This window comes from Rhinoraja longicauda, chromosome 9 (assembly GCF_053455715.1).
Source record: "Rhinoraja longicauda isolate Sanriku21f chromosome 9, sRhiLon1.1, whole genome shotgun sequence".
Classification (NCBI taxonomy): domain Eukaryota; kingdom Metazoa; phylum Chordata; class Chondrichthyes; order Rajiformes; family Arhynchobatidae; genus Rhinoraja; species Rhinoraja longicauda.
The window spans coordinates 55,339,813-55,363,994 of record NC_135961.1 but is presented as its reverse complement, the minus strand read 5'-3'; the positions used below and the strand labels follow the sequence as shown (position 1 = coordinate 55,363,994).

General features: G+C 42.2%; 1 protein-coding gene across 1 annotated transcript in view; it reads right to left on the bottom strand.

The window, feature by feature from the left end:
- Positions 1–24,182, bottom strand: part of adgb (androglobin) — a 146,450-nt gene that overhangs the window by 16,682 nt on the left and 105,586 nt on the right. Inside the window, exons 30-35 of the mRNA XM_078405531.1 lie at positions 21,783–21,967; positions 19,975–20,162; positions 17,598–17,709; positions 13,561–13,694; positions 10,548–10,709; positions 4,994–5,138 (exon numbers count right to left, since the gene is read on the bottom strand). Coding sequence (XP_078261657.1) covers positions 4,994–5,138; positions 10,548–10,709; positions 13,561–13,694; positions 17,598–17,709; positions 19,975–20,162; positions 21,783–21,967 — 926 coding nt within the window. The remainder of the gene's footprint in view (positions 1–4,993; positions 5,139–10,547; positions 10,710–13,560; positions 13,695–17,597; positions 17,710–19,974; positions 20,163–21,782; positions 21,968–24,182) is intronic.

The window sequence follows — 24,182 nt, the reverse complement described above, 5'->3', positions numbered from 1 at the left end:
CTCCTCGACCTACCACCCTTCTGGCAGTTGAATAGATTAATTTTATAGCTTTAATTTTCAGTTTACTCTTTTAAAGATAGTTTTATTGTTCTTCTTCATAAATCCAGTTTTCAGAATGCTCACATTCTTTGCTGAGCCAGACTGAGATCTTATCTCCCCTCAATCTGTGAACAATACCTCAGGACTACAACTAGTTCATGATCAATCTTGGTGAAAACTTGCACTTCTGATGGTCAACCTTGGTGAAAACTTGCACTTCTGCTGTCCATCAGAGTTAACATAATGCTTCAACAAGTTGAATCAGGAGATAAAATTGGCGTGTCAAAAATGTAATGCTACGGTGGTTATGGGAGATTTCAACATGCAGGTAGACTGGGAAAATCAGGTTGGAAATGGACCCCAGGAAAGAGAGTTTGTAGAATGCCTTCGAGATGGATTCTTAAAACAGCTTGTACTGGAGCCTACCAGGGAGAAGGCAATTCTGGATTTAGTGTTGTGTAATGATCCTGATCTGATAAGGGGACTAGAGGTAAAAGAGCCATTAGGAGGCAGTGATCACAACATGATAAGTTTTACTCTGCAAATGGAAAGGCAGAAGGGAAAATCGGAAGTGTCGGTATTACAGTATAGCAAAGGGGATTACAGAGGCATGAGGCAGGAGCTGGCCAAAATTGACTGGAAGGAGGCCCTAGCAGGGAAGACGGTAGAACAGCAATGGCAGGTATTCCTGGGAATAATGCAGAGGTTGCAGGATCAATTTATTCCAAAGAAGCGGAAAGACTCTAAGGGGAGTAAGAGACACCTGTGGCTGACAAGGGAAGTCAGGGACAGCATAAAAATTAAGGAGAGGAAGTATAACATAGCAAAGAAGAGTGGGAAGACAGAGGATTGGGACTCTTTTAAAGAGCAACAAAAGTTAACTAAAAAGGCAATACGGGGAGAAAAGATGAGGTACGAGGGTAAACTAGCCAATAATATAAAGGAGGATAGCAAAAGTTTTTTTAGGTACGTGAAGAGGAAAAAAATAGTCAAGGCAAATGTGGGTCCCTTGAAGACAGAAACAGGGGAATTTATTAGGGGAACAAAGAAATGGCAGACGAGTTAAACCGTTACTTTGGATCTGTCTTCACTGAGGAAGATACACACAATCTCCCAAATGTTCTAGGGGCCGGAGAACCTAGGGTGATGGAGGAACTGAAGGAAATTCACATTAGGCAGGGAATGGTTTTGGGTAGACTGATGGGACTGAAGGCTGATAAATCCCCAGGACCTGATGGTCTGCATCCCAGAGTACTTAAGGAGGTGGCTCTAGAAATAGTGGAAGCATTGGAGATCATTTTTCAATGTTCTATAGATTCAGGATCAGTTCCGGTGGATTGGAGGATAGCAAATGTTACCCCACTTTTTAAGAAAGGAGGGAGAGAGAAAACGGGTAATTATAGACCAGTTAGTCTGACATCAGTGGTGGGGAAGATGCTTGAGTCAATTATAAAAGACGAAATTGCTGAGCATTTGGATAGCAGTAACGGGATCATTCCGAGTCAGCATGGATTTACGAAGGGGAAATCATGCTTGACAAATCTACTGGAATTTTTTGAGGATGTAACTAGGAAAATTGACAGGGGAGAGTCAGTGGATGTGGTGTACCTCGACTTTCAGAAAGCCTTCGACAAGGTCCCACACAGGAGATTAGTGGGCAAAATTAGGGCACATGGTATTGGGGGTCGGGTATTGACATGGATAGAAAATTGGTTGACAGACAGAAAGCAAAGAGTGGGGATAAATGGGTCCCTTTCGGAATGGTAGGCAGTGACCAGTGGGGTACCGCAAGGTTCGGTGCTGGGACCCCAGCTATTTACGATATACATTAATGACTTAGACGAAGGGATTAAAAGTACCATTAGCAAATTTGCAGATGATACTAAGCTGGGGGGTAGTGTGAATTGTGAGGAAGATGCAATAAGGCTGCAGGGTGACTTGGACAGGTTGTGTGAGTGGGCGGATACATGGCAGATGCAGTTTAATGTAGATAGGTGTGAGGTTATTCACTTTGGAAGTAAGAATAGAAAGGCAGATTATTATCTGAATGGTGTCAAGTTAGGAGGAGGGGGAGTTCAACGAGATCTGGGTGTCCTAGTGCATCAGTCAATGAAAGGAAGCATGCAGGTACAGCAGGCAGTGAAGAAAGCCAATGGAATGTTGGCCTTCGTAACAAGAGGAGTTGAGTATAGGAGCAAAGAGGTCCTTCTACAGTTGTACCGGGCCCTGGTGAGACCGCACCTGGAGTACTGTGTGCAGTTTTGGTCTCCAAATTTGAGGAAGGATATTCTTGCTATGGAGGGCGTGCAGCGTAGGTTCACTAGGTTAATTCCCGGAATGGCGGGACTGTCGTATGTTGAAAGGCTGGAGCAATTGGGCTTGTATACACTGGAATTTAGAAGGATGAGGGGGGATCTTATTGAAACATATAAGATAATTAGGGGATTGGACACATTAGAGGCAGGAAACATGTTCCCAATGTTGGGGGAGTCCAGAACAAGGGGCCACAGTTTAAGAATAAGGGGTAGGCCATTTAGAACGGAGATGAGGAAGAACTTTTTCAGCCAGAGAGTGGTGAAGGTGTGGAATTCTCTGCCTCAGAAGGCAGTGGAGGCCAGTTCGTTGGATGCTTTCAAGAGAGAGCTGGATAGAGCTCTTAAGGATAGCGGAGTGAGGGGGTATGGGGAGAAGGCAGGAACGGGGTACTGATGGAGAGTGATCAGCCATGATCGCATTGAATGGCGGTGCTGGCTCGAAGGGCTGAATGGCCTACTCCTGCACCTATTGTCTATTGTCTATTGTCTATAACTTTTAGTTTTGCCTTATGTCCTCAAATGTCTTTTTAGAGCGGATGTTTGCCTCCATTGGTCTTTTAAAATTTTATTTAGAACTGGAACCTCAAGTGCCTTTACAGCAGTTTTTAGTTTTTCAGATGGTCTGAAATGTAATTCAAAAGGCTAATGAAATGTTGGCTTTCTTTATCAGGGAAGCTGAAATACAATGTGATTTATATCATTGCTGGAAGCTATATTATAGTTACATGGTGCAATGCTTAAATCTCATTTTGAACATCGAGCTTAGTTCTGAACAATGTATCTCAGTTAGGATGCATTGATCATGGTGCTGGTGTACAGCAGATCCATCATAATGGTAGCTAGGATTAACATATTAAAATGTAAGGGTAGCTTGCATAGGCTAGGCTTGTAATCCCTTTAGCATAGGTTATTAAGCAGTAATAAAATTGAATTATTTAAGATATTTAAAGAAGTTGACAGGAAAAATAAAGATAAATTATTTCTTCAGTGGTAAAACAAATGGGCAAAGCCCTAAAATCTAGCTAGACCATTCTGAGCGGTTGTCACACAGAAGGAAGTGGAAACCAGGAACTCGTTCTCCGAAAACAGGGATCTCCAAACTATGGCCTGCGGGCCACATCCGACCCACCACGAGATTTTATCCGGTCCCCAGCAAGCTCTTAGGCGGCGGGGACTGGAGGCAGAAGCTGCCGGCGAAGGTTCACCGCAGAGTGGATGGCCACCGACCAAGAGATGGGACAAGGCAAGAGATTGCAGCAGCCCCTCGCTAACAACAAACACAAGGAAACTTCCCTCCTCGCCGCCGCCAATCACCCCGGGGAGAGAGAGTGGGGGGAGGGTGGGGGGGAGAGAGTCAGGGTAGAGGGAGCAGCGGGTGAGAGCGGGAGCGTGGGGAGGGGGAGGGTGTCAGAGTGCGGGTGCTGCCTCCCTCTCTCTCCCCTCTCTCCCAGCACCAGCGAGATCTGCGCCGCTCCTCCACTCTCCTTCCCCGGCCCCTCCCCCACTCAAACGCAGCGAAATAAGAATAAACACGAGTGAAACTTCCCTCCTCGCCGCCGACGCCGCTCACCCCGGGGATGCGGGGCTACTGAACAACAGCTACACTTGTGTTTTTTCCTATTTTGCTGCGTTAGAGGGAGACGGGGCCGGGGAAGAGAGAGGAGTAGCGGCGCAGATCTCGCTGGCTCTGGGAGAGAGGGAGAGGGGAGAAAGAGGGAGAGGGGAGAGAGAGGGAGAGGGAGAGAGAGGGAGAGAGAGAGGGAGGGAGAGAGGGAGGGAGCAGCACCCGCAAGTGGCGGCGCTCCTTCACCGGAACCTCTGACACCCTCCCCGTCCCCGCGCTCACCCGCTGCTCCCTCTACCCCGACTCTCTCTCCCCCTCTCTCTCTCTCCCTCCCCCCTCTCTATCCCTCTCTCTCTCTCTCTCTCTCTCTCTCTCCTCTCTCCCCCAACGGTGGTAACTGTTTTTTTCTGTTTTATAAATAATTGTATACCTACAGTATATATATATATTCCAATATTTCAAGCTCTTTTTTAAAATGTAATATTATTTATCTGTTGCCATATAAACCTAATGTAAACTAACCTAATCTGACCTAACCTAGTTTAATCTTTCCTAATCTAATCTAACGTAACCTAGTCTAAACTTTTTTGAATTCATTAAATTTTTAAAAACTCACGCTTCTTCATTTTTTCCTAAGGCCTGCAAAAATGTGCCAAATATATAACGTGGCCCTCATACTGAAAGGTTTGGGGGGCCCCTGTCCTAGAAACATAGAAAATAGGTGCAGGAGTAGGCCATTTGGCCCTTCGAGCCTGCACCGCCATTCAATATGATCATGGCTGATCATCCAGCTCAGTAACCTGTACCTGCCTTCTCTCCATACCCCCTGATCCCTTTAGCTACAAGGGCCACATCTAACTCCCTCTTAAATATAGCCAATGAACTGGCCTTCTGTGGCAGAGAATTCCACAGACTCACCACTCTCTCATCTCGGTCCTAAAACACTGGCAAGGCTGAATCAATTAGCAAACTGGAGGATGAGTGAAGATACAAATCAGCAAAGGTTTAATTGAATGGTAAAACTGGCTTGGTGTGCAGAATGAGCCTCTGCCACTCCTAATCTCAAATGATGTACCTGTGGATGGTGTCTCCAGTTCTGTAGGTTGGATATTGATTTCAGAAGCATCCCCATTGACAATTTCATCTTGGTTCTCACCAATGCCCTGGAGAGTAATAATTGTTTCTTTGTTATCCAGCACACGCAGCCGAAGTTGTAAGGCCTGTGTAAGACGATAGGCACAAAATCATTTCAATAGGGATTATTCCAGATTGCATTTTTGTAACTTAATTTCTGAAAAGAACCGATAAAATTCCAATTAATTTGGAGATGTTTTCAATGTGTAATATGTGTGATGTTAAATGAAGAATACATTGACTAAATTAAAAGCTCTTTCCAGTGGTTCAACAGTTAGCATCCAGATAACAGAGAGTTAAGATCATTACAAAGAGCTGAGGAAACATATCTTTGCACAGTGAATCATCGTAATTTGCCACATACTGATTAAGGAAGCAGATTCTGTAGTAACTTTCAAGAGGGAAATGGAGAAATAGTAGAACATTTCATGAAAGAGTAGGATAGTTGGATGAGTCTCATTATCTTTTGAAGTGATTGTCTTCTTATTTCACGCTGGATTCTAGACTGGTAATAGGTCAGTAAGCCACCTGGTCAATTTTAACCACAAGTTTGCATCCACACACTACCGATTTATTCTAGGCCGGGCTGGTAGGATAAGCACTGATGTCAGCATTTCCAACAATACCGAACTTCATGCGAGCAGTACTGAATTTTATACGGTGAGCATGTTATTAAACTAAATCGAAACTTAAAGAAGATAATTCCAAACCTATTTACCATGCTGTTTGCGACAGAAGTACAAAACCTTTCACAGTAATGTTTTAACAACTAAGTTTGGGAAGACGGAGACCTTCTGCAATCATGGCATCAATGACCTTGGTGACATTATTTCTAGCATTTGTGAATTCACAGGCTGTTACATAACATGCCCACACTGGTACAATTAGAGCTGAATCCACACTGTTAAAAATCAATATGACCTCGGCTTAACTCCAACGGCTTCTTTATATGCTCAGCACGCAGTAATCTTCCATACACATGTCTTTGACTTCTATCTTCAGGCTAAACTTTGTTCCCATAAGATGTAACATAACATGGAAGTAAAGAATAACAATAGAAAAAATGTCATCGCCTGAAATGTAAGCTAATTTCTGGAACCAAAATAAAGAAACAGTTTGAATCCCTTCAGTCTTTCTCAAGGGTTTCTTTGATTTTGGGAGATAAAACATTGCCTCCACATAATTGTAAAAATAATGCAGCATGCCAATGAGTAGAGGTAGAGAGTCGTAGAGAGCAGAAACAGGCCCTTCAGGGTGGCACGGTGGCGCAGCGGTAGAGTTGCTGCCTTGCAGCGAATGCAGCGAATGCAGCGCCGGAGACTCAGGTTCGATCCTGACTACGGGCGCCGTCTGTACGGAGTTTGTACGTTCTCCCCGTGACCTGCGTGGGTTTTCTCCAAGATCTTCGGGTTCCTCCCACACTTCAAAGACGTACAGGTATGTAGGTTAATTGACTGGGTAAATGTTTTTAAAAAAATTGTCCCAAAGTGTGTGTAGGATAGTGTTAATGTGCAGGGATCGTTGGGCGGCGCAGACTCGGTGGGCCGAAGGGCCTGTTTCCGCGCTGTATCTCTAAATCTAAATCCAAATTCAGACCAACTTGCCAGTGTCGACCAAGTTGCCTATCTGCCTGCATTCGGCCCATATCTCTCAAAGCCTTTTCTATCCATGTACTCGTTAAAACTTATTTTTAAAGGTGTTATCGTACCTGCCTCAACTATTTCCCTCAGCAGCTCATTCCATATACCCACCAACCTCGGTGTGAAAAGGTTGCCCCTCAGGTTTCTATTAAATCTTTCCCCTCTCACCTTAAACCGATGGCCTCTAGATCTTGAGTTTCCAACCCCAGGAAAAAGACTGTGTGCATTCATCCTATCGACGCCAGCATGATTTTATACACTTTCGTAAGATCAATCCTCAGTCTCTTATGCTCCCAGGAATAAGGTTCTAGCCCTACGCATTTTACAAATTTAACATAACGTCCCAATTTCCATAGTTAATGCCTTTACTGATGAAAGCCTGCATGCCAAAAAACTTCTTCACCACTCTTGCCAACTGTGATGCTACTTTCAGGGAACTAATCACCCCTGTCTTTCCAAATACATCTTAACCCTCCGAATCCTCTCTAATAACTTACCTATCACAAATGTTAGTCTTTTGAATTGAAATGCTGAAAATGCCCTAACTATTTTGAACATGCCAAGAACTCACAAATATTTTTAACAGAGTAAAATGGCCTCAAGATACTTATCATATCATATATATACAGCCGGAAACAGGCCTTTTCGGCCCACCAAGTCCGTGCCGCCCAGCGATCCCCGTACATTAACACTATCCTACACCCACTAGGGACAATTTTTACATTTACCCAGCCAATTAACCTACATACCTGTACGTCTTTGGAGTGTGGGAGGAAACCGAAGATCTCGGAGAAAACTCACGCAGGTCACGGGGAGAACGTACAAACTCAGAGGACAATTTACAAACAAAATTCACAAGCGACCAGAGACTTGGTCAAAGAACTATGTTGTATAAGAAAACACAAAGTGCTGGAGTAACTCAGCAGGTCAGACAACATCTCTGGAGGACACGGATACGTGATGTTTTGGGTCGGAACCCTTCTGCAGTTCCTTTTGTCTCCAGCTATGTCATAAAGATAAAGATAGTCTTAAAGGATGAATGAGAATATAAATGATTTTGGAAGGAAATTCAACAGTGTGAGAAAAGACTAGAGTAATGGAAATCATTGGTTGACATGGTGGATTAGGTTGGATGCTTCTGAGAGCAGACTGTCATTTTGTAGAATGACTCCTCAGTAGAATCTTAAATCAAAAACCAGGACCGGACTTGACTGGTGGCAAGAAGGGCCCGCCCTATCAGATCCTCTCTGCACAGTTGGAATCTCAGTGCGACATCAGTTGGCCCTCAATGTGGTTGTGGTAAGGATGACACTGGCACCCACCTCTTTCTGGAATGTCATAGAGTCGTAGAATCATAGAGTGATACTGCGTGGAAACAGGCCGTTTGGCATAATGTGCCTACACCGTCCCGTCTACACTAGTCCCACCTGCCCTGCATTTGGTCCATATCCTTCCAAACCTGTCCTATCCATGTACCTGTCTAACTGTTTCCTAAACATTGGGATAGTCCCAGCCTCAACTACCTCCTTCAGCAGCTCGTTCCACACCCACCACAATTTGTGTGAAAAAGTTACCCCTCAGATTCCTATTAATTTTTTTCCCCTTCACTTTAAACCTATGTCCTCTGGTCCTTGATTCACCTACTCTGGGCAAGAGACTCTGTGCATCTACCTGATCTATTCCTCTCATGATTTTATACACTATAATATCACCCCTTGTCCTCCTGCGCTCCAAGGAATAGAGTCCCAGCCTACTCAACCACTCCCCATTGTTCACACCCTCTAGTCCTGACAACATCCTCGTAGATCTTCTCTGTACCCTTTCCAGCTTGTATACCTGTCAGGAAGGTCTGGAGAGAACAATGCTTAAATAGAATGTATTACCTATATGGAGTCAGTGGCAAGTCATTGAGCAGCGAGTTCAAATGATTTCCAATTTATTATAGTTCTTTAATCAATGGTCAACATTTTTTAATTTTCTCCTATATTTATATCAGACATTTGGCAAATTTGTGTTCCATAAATAAATCCATTAATATTTCAGTTCTTGATGAAATGTATTAATCTAGAGAGAAATCCAAAAGCATTATTCATAGCATGCCATGTTATAATCCACACCTGTCACATGTATAATCACTCAGTGTTGGGTGATGGAACACTGCTGTGTTCTCACATGTGCCTCTGTGCTTAGAATTCCCTTTTTGACTCATCTTCATAGTTCAGTGGCCTTTAAAGTCAACACAGAAACTGGGTATTTTACTTCAAAATCTGCTGTCTTCATTTAGAATCAGGATATGCAAATTTACTATCAGGTTTAGGCCTTTCAAATCTGAGGTTTTGCATTGGAAAATAACAATGGACATTAATTATGGAATGCAGACACAAGGGACTTCAGATGCTGGAGCTTTGAACAAAATACAAACTGCTGGAGGAACTCAGCGAGTCAGGCTACATCTGTGCGTGGAAATGGTCGGGATCCATCCTCGAGACTGGAGTAGAGGGGAGAGAGCTGGTAGAAAGAGGTGAGGAGAATGGGTGGGCCAAAGGCTGGCAAATGATAGGTGGATCCAGGTAAGGAGTGGTTGACTATAGATGAGTCAGGTGGGAGAGAGAAGGGTGGACATTGAAACCAAGGCTGGTGCTGGAGAAGACAAAAAGGTGCAGATGGTGGAATATAATTAAAAAGGACGATGAGGAGTGAAACGTAGAGGGAGGGTTGGCGTGTGGATGAGAACAGGAAGGGAGAGGGGCCAAATAGGGGACCCGGAGTGGTAGGGTCAGGTGATGAGCAGAAGGAGGATTTGGAGGCGGAGGAGGAGGGGAAAGGAACTGGTTGACAAGTGGCAGGAGAGGGCTTCATCCATAACTGTAGGGGGAAGCCATGCTTCCTGAAAGAAAAGGAGGACATCATAGATGTCCTAGAGTGGAATCGAAGTAGAATTTTGGGATCTAAATTCAAAAGACAACATCTGCGCTATCAAAACCAGGACATCAAATCTCCTAATATGTGACCATAGTGCTGGGGACTGGATTTGGTCAACAAGTGCTGGCTTTGACTCAGTGCTACCATATTTACCAAGTGGTAAGTTGGAGAGTTCAAGCTCCATTCCAAATTGACATCGAATGTTTTACTGAGGGGAGTGTTGGTCTTTGTAGGAGTGTTGAGGGACTGCCAGTTTAAAAAATCTTTTCATGAATTACTAAGCCAAGGTCATGCGCCCGCCCACCCCAAAAGAAGATAAAAAAAAGGATCCCAGGGTACTGTTTTGAAAATAAGCAGGGAAGTTAATCCTGGTAGCTAGTCAATATCCATCTCTCAACCAAAATCATTCAAGAGACAGTGCTTTATTACAGTGCTGCTTGTGGAACTGTGTTGTAAGTACATCGGAATACAACACCCGCCTAAATTATAATACTCTGTTTAAAATAAGACTTTATTCATGATGTATTTTGGAGATCCTGAGTTCATAATGGAAATACAGGTGCCAGTTAATACGTTTTTTTACAACAAGGGCGGCACAATGACACAGCGCTAGAGTTGCTGCCTTACAACGCCAGAGACCTGGGTTCGATCCTGACTACGGGTGCTGTCTGTACGGAGTTTGTATGTTCTCCCTGCGACCACCTGGGTTTTCTTTGGGTCCGACAGTTTCCTCCCACATTGTAAAATTGCCCCTAGTTTGTAGGATAGTGTGCGGAGTGGTCGCTGGTCGGCGTGGACTTGGTGGGCCAAAGGGCCCTTTTCTGCGCTGCTTTCTCTAATGTCTAAAATAAACTATTTTTATAAATTGAATGAGCGCACACATCATTGACACCCTCACCAAGATAAAGACATTGGTTGATTCATGTGAATTACCTTGAAAGCTCTTCCAGGTTCCGCAGCCTCCCAGGCTCGTTTCATAGCCTGAATTTCATCCTGTCGACTGGTGTCTTTCTTAATTTCGACACTGTCACTTTCACCATAGTCAACAACGTAGTGGAGTGTGAAATTAGGTTTCGTTGAATCAATTTGCCACGCCTGAAAAACATTAAAATTACACACTGTACACTTCAAGTAAACTGTTGCTTTGAACATCATACCACACGTTAATAAACATCCCAAAATTATCAGGAAGGTTGAAACAAAATTTAATAAATGGAAAGACTAGAGATAAATTGCTATTCCGTGAGAGACTTCTGCAGAATTTACTTTGTCACATGATATGAGAATCCACTCCAATTAATTTAATTTAAAAAAAATCAATTGTTTGGAAAACAAATTAAAGTTACTTCAAGCAATAAAGGGGGAAATTGAAAGAAAATTCTCTTCATGACCTCATGTACTCCACAGAGTTTTGTAGTGAGAAAAGGGAGCAAAATATTTAGATGTTTTTGGACTGAGAGAGATAGCAAATTGCACAGACGTGGCGAAGGGAAAGAATGGGATTGATAACAGGCAAAAATGAGATAACATTGGACATCAGGTGCCAAAATGATTACTTATTAGCCAAGAAGGGATCTCAGGGTAACTGACAACATAATGATGGAATGAAGTACTGTTTGGAAACATGAGTGGCGAAATGGAGTTGGAGTTTAATCTGGACAAGTGTGAGATATTGCACTTTGGGAGATTAAAAGTAAGAGGATAGTTAATGGCAGGACCCCAAGAAGCATTGATGTACAGATGGATTTAGATTTTAGATTTAGAGATGCAGCGCGGAAACAGGCCCTTCGACCCACCGAGTCCGCGCCGCCCAGAGATCCCCGCACATTAACACTATCCTGTATCTTGGGGTATAAGTCTGCAGCTCCCAGAAAAAGGCAATATATGTGGATGGGGTACTAAAGAATGCATATAGCATGATTACCTTTATCATAGAGAAATCATTTTGCTGCAGTATAAAATTTTGGTGAGGCCACATTTGGGGTATTGTACATGCTTCGGAGAGGGTGAGGTAAAGTTTTACCAAGATTCCGTCTGAATTAGAGGGTATGTGCTGTCAGGAGAGGTTGGATAAACTTGGAATGTTTCTCTGGAACATCGGAGGCTGAGGGGAGACCCGATGGAAGTATTTAGAAGCATGAGAGGCATAGATATGCTAGACAGTTGGAATCTTTTTCCCCAGGGTCGAAAATTCAAAAAACAGAGGGCATAGCTTTAAGCTAAAAGGGGAACAGTTTAAAGGGGATGTAGGGAGCAAGTTTCTTTTTACACAGAGAGTGTTGGGTGCCTGGAATCTGCTGCCAGGAGTGGTGATGCAAGCAGTTATGATAGTGGCATTTAAGAGGCATTTGGATAGGCACAGGAAGAGGCAGGGAATGTAAGGATATAGACCATGTGCAGACTGATGCGATAAGGTTGATTCGACAACATAGTTGGCACAAATGTAGTGGGATGAGAGGCCTATTCCTGTGCTGTGTTATTCTGAGTTAAATTCACACAAAAGACTGAGTGCTGGGCTCCTGCCGATAACATCATTTCAATCCCAAAAGCATTTGTCGAGCACCTTTCTTTCTTTCCTATTACTGAGACAATTTTGGATCCAATTCAATGCTTCCCCTTGCATCTCCAGGCTTTTACTTTTTCGGCAAGCCTTCTTTGTGCAATCTCATCAAAAGTCTTGAAAAAATCCATGTAGACTTCGTTGAGTACAATGAATTGCCTTGTTAATGTCTCCAAAAATCAATTCAAGCTAGTCGGAAATCAACTTTCAATTAACATATCTATGCTGACTGTTCCTGATTTATCTGTGCTTATCTGTGTGAAACTATTTACTGAAAATGGTTCCCAATAATTTGGCCACCACTGAAATTGCACTAAATAGCCTGTCATCGCTCAATTGTTTCCTTTTTCAAATGGTGGCATAACAATTCTCTAAACCTTCAGCATCGTGGAGGATTGAAAAATTATAATCTTTTCCTCATTTGCTTCTTTTATCAGCTTTATGTACATTTCATCTGGACTGCTGATTTTTTCTCATTTTCATTAATGCTAAGCCCCTTAATACTCTGCCTTTCATCATATTTATCCCATGTAATATTTTACAATTTCTCCTCAATAACAACAACAGCACCATATCCTGCTTTTGTGAGGACAGCAGCAAACCTTTTTATCATAAGTGTACCAAATCCTCAGCCTCCACAAACAGATGACCTTTTCGATCCATAATGGACGTCAATTTTTCCAAAAAGATACTCTTGCACTTTAGGTACCTGCAAAACATCTTCAGATTTGCTGAGACTTCACTTGCCAGGGGTCTTCCGTACTCTCCATTTGCTTTCCTAAATTCCCTCCCATATACTCTTTCACGAATATATTAAGCTATCTGTCATCTGGCAGATACTGACAGCCCCCCGTTATTTCTTTATCCCACTCTCTGAGCTCTTCTCATCTGACCACATCTCGATTTTGCAGTCCCATCCTTTCTTCGCAGGAGCATAGTTAGCCAGATGCTTTGAATCTCCGAAAATGCTGCGCATTGCCCTAGCACAGATTTACCTTCAGGATACTGTTTCCTGTCCACTTGAGCCAAATCACTTCTCAGTTTAGCAGTGACATTTCGGGTCGGGACCCTTCTTCAGACTGTGATGTTTTTTTTGAAAGGTCCCGACCCGAAATGTCACCCATCCTTTTTCTCCAGAGATGTTGCCTGACCCACTGAGTTACTCCAGCACTTTGTGTCGAGGTGCCATTACATGTCTGATTCAGGCGGGAGGAAGAACATTACCTAATACAATAGTTCGTTTGTTGTGACTGAGGCCTTCAGAATTAACTAGAATTTCTAGGTATTGTCATTGACTCTACATCACAAACCTTTTCCTTCAAACACATTAATAAGAAGCAATGATTCTTTATTGCCCATTCCACAAACTAATCGAATAAAAAATACCGGAGCATCTAACTTCTGATGTGCGCTTTTGTCTTTTCCTTTGTCACTCCTATCACTCTTGTCCTTTCCTTTCCTGGTATGTCTTGCCGTTGGTGTGTGCTTTGACTCATCAGTCTCTGAACTAATGTTCTTCTCTGTGAATCCAAAGCATTAATATCACAGTAAGAACAAGATGGCTTCACAGAGAATATATACCGTGTTATCCGAAATCCTGCCCAAAATATTTGCCAGTCTTAAAAATAACATTCAAACTTTAAGCAAGGAGCTCAATTAATAACACAATAGAAATGCTAAACTTGTACAGTAGATGGCACTACAGTTTAACATAAGACATGAAAATCCACAACTTCATTGGCTGAGACTCACTGGGTCCCTTCAATCGCACCACAGATAATCGGCATCAATTCCACTCCCTCCCCGTAGACCCATATCGCATGGCTCAGACAAGTGAGGAGAACTGACATTTAAAAACATTGGGAAGGCTATTCACCCAGTATTGAGGATAATCAAGTTACTGCAGTTGCTGAAAAGGCACAAAACTCAGCGGGTCAGGCAGCATCCCTGGAGAACGGCTAGGTAACGTTTCGGGACCTTCTTCAGTCCGAAAAAGGGTGCTGACCCGAAAGGTCACCTATCCATGTTCTCCAGGGATGCTGCCTGACCCACTGAGTTACTCCAGCATTTTGCTTCTTTCCTCAATCAATGTTGATGCCAGCTGAGAAAGGCTTAACCCTTCCCTGCAGCACCTGGTTCATGACCTGCAGGTCGTGGTTCTTTAAGTACACACCCAAGAACACTTAAATGTGATCAGAGTCTCAGGCAGCGAGTTGCAGACCTCTACCACCTTCTGGGGAAAGTAAATTTCCTCATCGCCCCTCTAATGCGTTGGCGGTAATATACAATTTTCCTTCCTGAAGCCTTTCAGTTTCCCAGTTTAAATAGTTCATATTACACTTCCTGGCTTTATGCTCACATTGATACTTTCTTGCCCAATCATTTTTCATACATTTCTGCAGCCTCTTTGTTCCTTCCATGGCTTACTTTCCCACCTAGCCAACATGGAGTTATAACTCCTGGCCCTCTCACACGAGAAAGGCACTTTGCCAGTTATAACCTGCGTCCTGAGAATTATCTGTTCATTACCAATCCTAAAACTATGTCATGAATCCCTCGTCCACATGCAATACATTTATACAACAACTTCCTAAATAGCCTCATATCTAAGTATACCTCATTGCTTGAATCTCCTTCACTTATCTCAAAAGCCCTTTTCTCAAACATTTTTCAAAAACCCTAGTTTCCCTCCACCCTGACTCTCAGTCTAAAGAAGGGTCGACCTGAAACCTCATCTATTCCTTTTATCCAGATCTGCTGGCCGACCCACTGAGTTATTCCAGCATTTTGTGTCTCTTTTCAAAACACCTTGTTGACTATTTAAACACATTGATTTTCAAAGTGTTCTGTTATCATGCTCTTCAGAGTACACTACAACATTTCCACACCAATAGTTCTATTAGCCTAACAGTAGTTCAGTTTCATTCTCTTTTTTTTCTTTCAAGGTTAACATTTGCTTTTAATCTACAGTGACTGTTTTCGAATTTGGGCAATTTTAGAAAAGCAAATCAGTTTAATTCACTATCCTTGCAGCTACCTCTTAAAATTGTGATATTGAGTTCACAGCTTAGTTCCATTATTAGTTTTGGCATTTTTTCTTTTCTAATAGTAATCCATTTAATTTTCCAACTCTCTTTAGTTCCTTAGTTCCCAACAATTTGCTACTTGCCCTGTATATTCTCTACAGTGAGGACTGATTCAAAATATCTGTTCAATTTATTATCAAACTCCTTTGTCAATCCTGTGCCCACAATTAATCCACAGTCATCTTTTTTTATATATGTTGGAAAGCACTTTAAGCTATTTTAAAAATATTTCTGTCAACTTTACTCTCATTCTATTTTATTTGTAGTTGATATATTTCTTGATTATTCTTTGCTGAATTTTGAAAAACTTCATGGTCTTCCTCAGGTTTACTATTTGGCACCTTTTTAAACTGCTCCCTTTCATCTGATATGATCAACGTCTGTTTGTTATATATGGCTGTAGTACTTTTCCAGACCCCAAATTCTGAAGTGAATACATTATCCTCAAACTTGATATCAAATTCTATATGATATCCTTTACTTCCCTGAGGATATAAATTAGCTTTTCTCAATTATTTGTTCCATAACATACTGTACCAGAACATGGTCTCCAACATATTCCAGGAAATCAAATGAAATAATTCTTTCAGACTTCCACTTATGCATCTGAAATATGTTTTAACAAAATGAAAGAAACCCCCAAATTGTAAATAATTATCCCCATGTACAGAATCATTGAGAATAGACTGCATCCATAAATAATTTATAAAATAACTGTGCTTCCTTTAAGGATGTGTAGATGGGACATGTTGGTCGGTGTGGGCAAGTTGGGACTATTTCCACAATGTATGATTCTATGAAAGATATATTTATTATATTATAGGGTATTAATTTATTCCTAGATTTGAATCCTTCAAACACTGGAGTAGTAGGAGATTTATTTTGAGGAAAGCCATGACACGGAAAGTCCTTTAGAGTTTCTCCCATTCTAGTATTCACAAATGAGCTAGGAAAGAGTGGGAGAGGGAGTGTCTAGGACTAGAGGTCATAGGCCCAGAATTAGAGGACATTCCTCAGGAAGGAGACGAGAAGGAATTTTTTTAGTCAGAGGGTGATGAATCTGTGTAATTCTTTGCCACAGAAGGCTGTGGTGGCCAAGTTAGTGGATATTTTAAAGGCAGAGATAGATGGATTCTTGATTAGTACAGGTGTCAGAGGTTATGGGGAGAAGGTAGGAAAATGGGGTTAGGAGGGAGAGATAGAGCAGCCATAATTGAATGACGCAGACTTGATGGGCCAAACAGCCTAATTCTGCTCCAATCACTTATGACCTTATGAAACCCTTGCCAGGAGTTTGTTTCTAAATTAAGGGAGGAAGAATCCAGAGAAGAGTACAGTGCTCGATGAGGGGATAGAGTGGCGATGGGAGTATTAGGGGAGGGATTGGGTTAAAGTGCTGGGACACATCTAATTCTATAGTCAGGAACTCATAGAGGTTGAGGGCACATTAAAGAAAAAGGGGAAGGCTTGAGTTTTAAAAACTGTGGGTGTTGTTACGGTCTGGCAATTGGTGATAGTGGCTTCAGAGCACTCTCCTTGTTCTCTTTTGGCTGTGTTTAATATTCTGGTTTATTAAAACAGACAAGTAAATTGCTTGTTTCCTTCTCAAATTAATTACTTTAATACTCCAAGGCTTTGCGGTCAATCCGGTGCAATTGAAGATCACCAGATAAAAAGAACGGATAGAAATGTTCCAATTATATTCTTTCTCACAGTTTGTACATGTGTCAGACAACAGGAATGCAAACTAGGTATTTTTTAAACCAACAAATCTCACTTAACATCTGATGTTAAAATCAATATATTCTGAAAAATTCCATTGCAGAGACACAGTGAAGGTGAATACTTAGGGCCTTGTGAGACAATCAATCAAGAATATGTCTCAGATAGATTGATCAAAAAGGCAATTTTAAGGAATATTTTAGAGGGGAATGGAAAGGTTTACAAAGAGAATTCTGCAGCCTGGGTTTTATTCAGTTAAATGCACAGCTATTAATGGGACAGTCTTCAATCAGAAGATTGAGAGGTACTTGGGAGTTTCAAGGCTTGAGATTTAGTGCTTTGTCTAATCATCCGTGATGCTACTGCAAGCATGATTTTCACTGTACTTGTATCTCACTGTACTTGTGCAACAAAAAAAAAAAGGTCAACTTGGTCCTAGGCTTGGAACATCAATGATATAGGCAGATGAAGGATAGATTTTCTGTGCATTAAGCTTTTATCTATTATTGTGAGAATTGCACATATAAAATAGCAGTTAAAAATAAATCAGCTTGGCTATCACAAAACGCTTTGTCATAAACATTCATTCCTTCAAACCAATAAACAGAACTTTACCTGTAACCTCGCTGATGTCCACATCCCTTTGCGATTCAGCAAAGGTTAAATCGGCTTCATTTAGTGGCCAGCTTTTATGAAGAACTGATGCTTGAATTTTGTATTGGTGAGTCTGTGGAATATCAAATTGTTAATATAACATTACCATCAAGTGAGGGATTGGTTCTTATAATTTCATATATTCTTGCACAAATCCTGTCGATTATTTTCAAACTAAGTAACCAAAAACAAATTGAAAATTCAAATCCTTAGCTCGTTAAAAGAGATTAGATAACTAAATTTGCCAAAGCTAAGCGTAAGATCATTACTTCTTCCAAATTTAGAAATTCTAAGTGCAAATGATTGCATGAACAAGGGAGTGAATTTAGACATTGAGCTGTCACATTTGTCTTCTGAAATTTCAGCCGATCCCAGCTTTAAGGACTGCTTTGGCAAAGTTCCAGGAGACATTGGGAAGAATAGTGACAGCAATTCCAGTTTTAGGTTTCACTCATGGCACAGTGGCAGGATTGGAATGAACTAGCTGCCTCTTGCAACACAAGGAGCACAGGGGCAGAACCATTCAGCTGTTCAAGCTATTCAGAAGGGTCAGGAACCCTTAATATCCTTGCCACAAAAACACTTTTTTGAAACTTTCAGTACAACTAGTTCCAAAGCCACAGACAGTTGTGGTGGGATGGGGAGGGGTTGATGGGGAAATGGAAGATTTCCATAGAAACATAGAGAAATAGGTGCAGGAGTAGGCCATTCGCCCCTTCGAGCCAGCACCGCCATTCAATATGATCATGGCTGATCATCCAAAATCAGGACCCCGTTCCTGCTTTCTCCCCGTTCCAGTTTCCTATATCCTTTGTGTGAGCAAGGGTCTCTTAACATCAACTCTGAATGAGCAAGTACCAAATTGAAATTAATTTCATCCTGAAATTAATGTCATCCTGTTCTAGAGAGAAAACAGTCAACTTCATTTACTGTGTAGGAAGGAAATTGCAGATGCTGGTTTAAACTGAAGATGGACACAAAAAGCTGGAGTAACTCAGCCAGTCAGACAGCTTCCCTGGAGACCTTTTTGGGTCGAGACCCTTCTTCAGACTGAGAGTCAGGGGAAAGGGAAACAAGAGATATAGATGGTGATATAGGGAGATAAAGAACAAATGAATAAAAGATAGGCGAAAAAGATAAGACAAAAAGTAACAATGATAAAGGAAACAGGCCATTTACAGACAATGAGACTCAACAAGATGACTTTGAAACGGTATGACTTGGGAGGAGGTGGGACGGAGAGAGAGGGTTGCAAGGGTTACTTGAAGCTAGAGAAATCAAACTGATACCACTGGGTTGTAAGCTGCCCAAGCAAAATATGAGATGCTGTTCATCCAATTTTTGTTTAGCCTCACTCTGACAATGGAGGAGGCCTAGGACAGAAAGGTCAGTGTGGGAATGGGCAAGGGAATTAAAGTGTTTGGTAACCGGGAGATCAGGTAGGTCCAGACGGGCTGAGCAAAGGTGTTCAGCAAAACGTTCATCCAGTCTACGTTCGGTCTCACCAAAGTATAAGAGTCCACACCTTGAACAATGGATACAGTAGATGAGGTTGGAGTAGGTGCAAATGAACTTCTGCCTTCGGGGTTCCTGGACAGATTTGAGGGAGGAGGTATAGGGACAGGTGTTGCATGTCCTGCGGTCGCAGAGGGGGTGGTTTGGGTAGGAAGGGATGAGTTAACCAGAAAGTTGCGGAGGGAACCGTCTCTGGCGAAAAAGGGTGGAGGTGGGAAGATGTGAGTAGTGGAGTCAAATATATACTGCTTCTCTTTCTTTCGATGCAGCTTGAATTGCTGAGTGTATCCACTATTTCCTGTTTTTATTCAGATTTTCAGCATGTGTAGTTTGTTTTTCTGATTTTCATCTTTTGTAGTTGATTGCTCTTGCCTTTGTATTGTTACTTGGAAAAACAGTTTTGAGCTCATTCCCACTGTAGTGCACTGGCATTCTTGGACAATAGACAATAGACAATAGGTGCAGGAGTAGGCCATTCGGCCCTTCGAGCCAGCACCGCCATTCAATGTGATCATGGCTGATCATTCTCAATCAGTACCTCGTTCCTGCTTTCTCCCCATACCCCCTGACTCCGCTATCCTTAAGAGCTCTATCTAGCTCTCTCTTGAATGTATTCAGAGAATTGGCCTCCACTGCCCTCTGAGGCAGAGAATTCCACAGATTCACAACTCTCTGACTGAAAAAGTTTTTCCTCATCTCTGTTCTAAATGGCCTACCCCTTATTCTTAAACTGTGGCCCCTGGTTCTGGGCATGCAGTGGAAAGGAACCTTAGCATGCAGTGGAAAGGGAAGCTACACCGTATTAATCCACTCCAGCACTTACCATTTCTGCGGCCTCAGGGATGTCCTCAGTGAATGGAGTAAAAATGGAGCTGCTTTCGTCTTTTAAAGGAGATGTTCTTCGATCACTTCCTGACTTTGAGGAACCTCTCCCTATTCTACTTGAAGTACTTGCAGACTTCTTGGACCCTGCCTGAACAGCAAGAGTATCAGGTGGTTTAATTGAAGATTCTAAAAGCAAATATAAATTAATTATTATCAACAGTGCAGTCTAATTGATTGGTGATTTGCAGATTTAATGTAAAAAAACAGTTCCGTGACAAAGAGCAAAATTAAAAGGCATGAAGAAAGAGCAAAGAACTGAGATTAATTGGGGAGCTTTCAAGAAGGCAGCACAGGTGCAACACGCCATACAGTTTTAAGACTCTGCAATAATATGCAAGCCTCATTTTCTGTTGCACTCTTTGCTACAGAAGGTAAAATCTATGAAAAAATGCCAGAACAGACTTGAAAAATTTCAGTGAAATGGAACAGCTCCAGAGGTCCAAGCTTTAACTTTGCTCCCAATCATCACTTCTACAATTACAGATGTCTGTATTTGTTACATGTATGTTGATGATTGTATGTTGATGATTTCATTTTTTCAAGAAATAAATTATGAGGATTTGACGAAGGCCATGTATTAAAAAAAAAATGCAGTAAATTCCTGTAGTATTATAATTTTTACATGAAAGGATGGTTGAAGGAGTCTCAATAGCAACTATCAACAGGAAATTTGATAAATATTTGATGTAAAGAATCTGTCAGGACTAAGAGGAGGGAACAAGGGTAATATACCAACTCAATAATTCAATAACTGTTTAAAAAAAAGCCAAATAAGCCAAATTGTTTCCTCCTGCATAGGAGGAATCTCAAGTTGTTCCTTGGAAATGGAATCAATTCTGCATTCAAGAAGGGGTTGAGGCCACCAGGTGGCGCTGAATGATGGCTGCCTCGCCAACAGTCTATCTCGTCTTTTTCCTTCTGTGTTGTTTTTAGTCTGTTGTTAAATGTATGTTTTAGTGTATCTTTAGTTTTGTATTGTGTGTGTGTGTGTGTGTGTGTGTGTGTGGGGGGGGGGGGGGGTGGGGGAAACATTTTTATCTCTTTCATCGACGGAGATGCAACTTCTTCCGTATCGTATCTCTGTCCGCGCTGCGGCCTAACATCGTGGAGCTGGCGGCTTCTTGCTGGGGATCGAATTCGGAAGCTCCAACCGCGGGAACGTGCGGACTTAACATTGTTGTGCTTGCGATCCCTTTGTCAGGGATCGACTTTGGGAGCTCCAACTGCGGAAGCCTGTGGACTTAACATCGTGGAGCTCACGGTCCCTTGGTAAAGGACCGACTTTGGGAGCCCCAAACACAGGAGCTTCAACCGCCCCGACGTGGGAACTTTGGTCACCGGCTGCGGGAGTTTTAATCGCCCCGACTGCGGATGGTTCGACTGCCTCGTCAGTGGGAGAATAAGGAGGAAAAAATATATGACTCTAATGCCTTCCATTACGGTGAGGAATGTGGGGGAGCCACTGTGGTGGATGTTTGTGTTCACTTTTATGTAGTTTTGTGTCTTGTCGCTTTTTTGGTATGACTGTATGGCAAATCAAATTCCTTGTATGTTTTTACATACTTGGCTAATAAATTAATTACAATACAATACAATGTTAAAAGGATTTTTCCTGTTGATAAACTTGTACCTAGTGATTTCTTTAGATGTCATAACTAAAAACAATCATGATGAAGTGTAAACGTGGGTGATAAGGAATGGGACATTAAAAGGTGATTATACAGACTTGTATGGACGCACACTTACTTTGCAGAATAGAATGTCCTAAGCTTTGGTAAAACATAAATGAAGGAATGACAGCTTGGCCTTTTCCAGTTGCTTTGGCTACTTCTTTGTCTTGATCGAGAATTTGTATCTTGATGTACACATCTGGCTTGGAAGTTTGGATGTGGATGGTTGCTAAGTGCATCAAATTCACATTAACCTGAAACCTGTAATGGGTATGAGTGAAAAAAATTAAAATGCCAAGTTAAAAAGAGATCTTGAGTTAAAAATGTGACTGTCTTGAGCTACGATTCTAGATCCTGAATGGTAAGGTCTTTGGCAGCCAGATATTGGGCTTCAGTTCCTTGCAATAAGGAGATTAGAGGTCGGATCAAGAAGGAACTAGATGGTACACTGGGAAGATTTGGTAGCTGGGTCAGAAATCTCTAGAGAAGATCTGTTGTTTGAACAAAACAAGGCTAAATGAATCAATGATTAAAAGATCAATAATTCAATTGCTATTGCAACATTGTTCAGTCCATCTTGCAAATGTTCTTCAAGATTACTTTCCTACATATACAAACACATTGCCGTTTAGAATATGAATCTGAAGGGATTCAAAAATTATTATGTGCCATCGTAAACCATTTGTGACCCATCCTTTTCGCCAAAGGGCAGTCATCCAAAGTGAGTTGACTTCACCTTTCCTAATAGAATGGATTCAGCATTATTGCAATAAAAATTGGGAGCTGCTCCTCAAACTGCCGAAGGAGTATGGAAGATTAGCAGAAGTTACAGTAACGGTGTGTAATCCAGTACTAGGAATTAACAGTGCTAGGTGCAGCTCAGAACCTGCACTCTGATAACTGGGTCATATGGTCAAGGCTCAAGACCTTTGAAGCACAGCCAAGTGTCCTATCTTTTGCATGGAATGTTGAACCAAACACTTTCTCCACTGTTCTCAGCAGAATGCCGGCCAAAGCATATCCATCACCTGAAATAGAGATTATTTATTGATGATAATGGAAGCCTGTCCAGTTGTACTTGGCCAGATGTATTTTTAATGTTATTACTGTACCTGACTCAACCATTTCCTCTGGCAGCTTGCTTCATATACCCACTGCCCTCTGTGTGAAAAAGATTCCCCTCGAGTTCTTATTAAATCTTTCCCCCCCATCACCTTAAAAGTATGCGTTGTAATTATTGATTCTGGAGCTAGACTGTGGAAAAAAGACTGTGTGCATTCATTGTTCCATAGAATCAGACAGTCATACATCACGGAAACAGGCCCTTCTGCCCAACTTGCTCATGCCGGCTAAGATGCCACAGCTACACTAGTTGCATCTGCTTGGACTTGGCCATTATCCCTCTAAATATTTCCTATCCATGTACCTGTCCAAATGCCTTTTAAAAGTTATTATCGTACCTGCCTCAACTACTTCCTTGGGAGCTTGTTTCGTATACAGACCACCCACTGTGTGAAAAAGTTGTCCCTTTAGGTTCCTGTTAAATCTTTTCCCTTTCACCTCTCACAGTTTTCTGTCTGTTGATACCCTACTCTGGGTAAAAGACTTTGTGCATTTACCCCACTTATTCCTATGATGATTTTATACCCCTCTATAAGATCACCCCTCAGCCGCTTGTGCTCCAAGGAATAAAGTCCTGCCGTTCTCTCAGGCCCTCAAGTCCTGGCAACATCCTCATAAATCTTGTTGAAACTCTTTCTAGCTTTACGAGCCCCTTCCTATAGGAGGGTGACGAAAAGTGAACAAAATATTCCAAATGCAGCCAATGTACTGAAACCTTTCTTGCTCACTCTATCTACCTGTGATGCCACTTTCTGGGAACTATATACTGCAGTCCTAGATTGCTGTGCTCCCCAAGGCCTTGCCATTCACTTCAAAAGTCCTGACTTCCCAAAATGCAACAACTTGTACTTATCAGCATTAAATACAGTTTTAAATACAGAGGATCTGACGTGGGCAACGCACATTGCCGCACTGGTGGGTAAGGCTAAGCAGCGCCTTTGCCACCTTAGACAACTGAGGAAATTCAGAGTGTCTCTGAGGATCCTTCATTGCTTCTACTCTGGGGATGTAGAGAGCATCCTGTCCGGCAACATTACAGTCTGGTTTAGGAACAGCTCTGCCCAGGACAGGATGGCCCTGCAGAGAGTAGTGCGTTCGGCAGAACGCACCATGGGAACTACACTCGTCCCCCTGCAGGACCTATACATCAGGAGGTGCGGATCCAGAGCAAGCAAGATCATGAGGGACCCCTGCCACCCCAGTAACGGACTGTTCCAGATGCTACGATCATGCAAACGCCTCCGCTGTCACGCTGTGAAAACGGAGAGGATGAGACGGAGTTTCTTCCCACAGGCCATCAGGACTGTCAACTTTTATAACCCCAGAGACTAAATTTTTGTCGACACTAATAGTA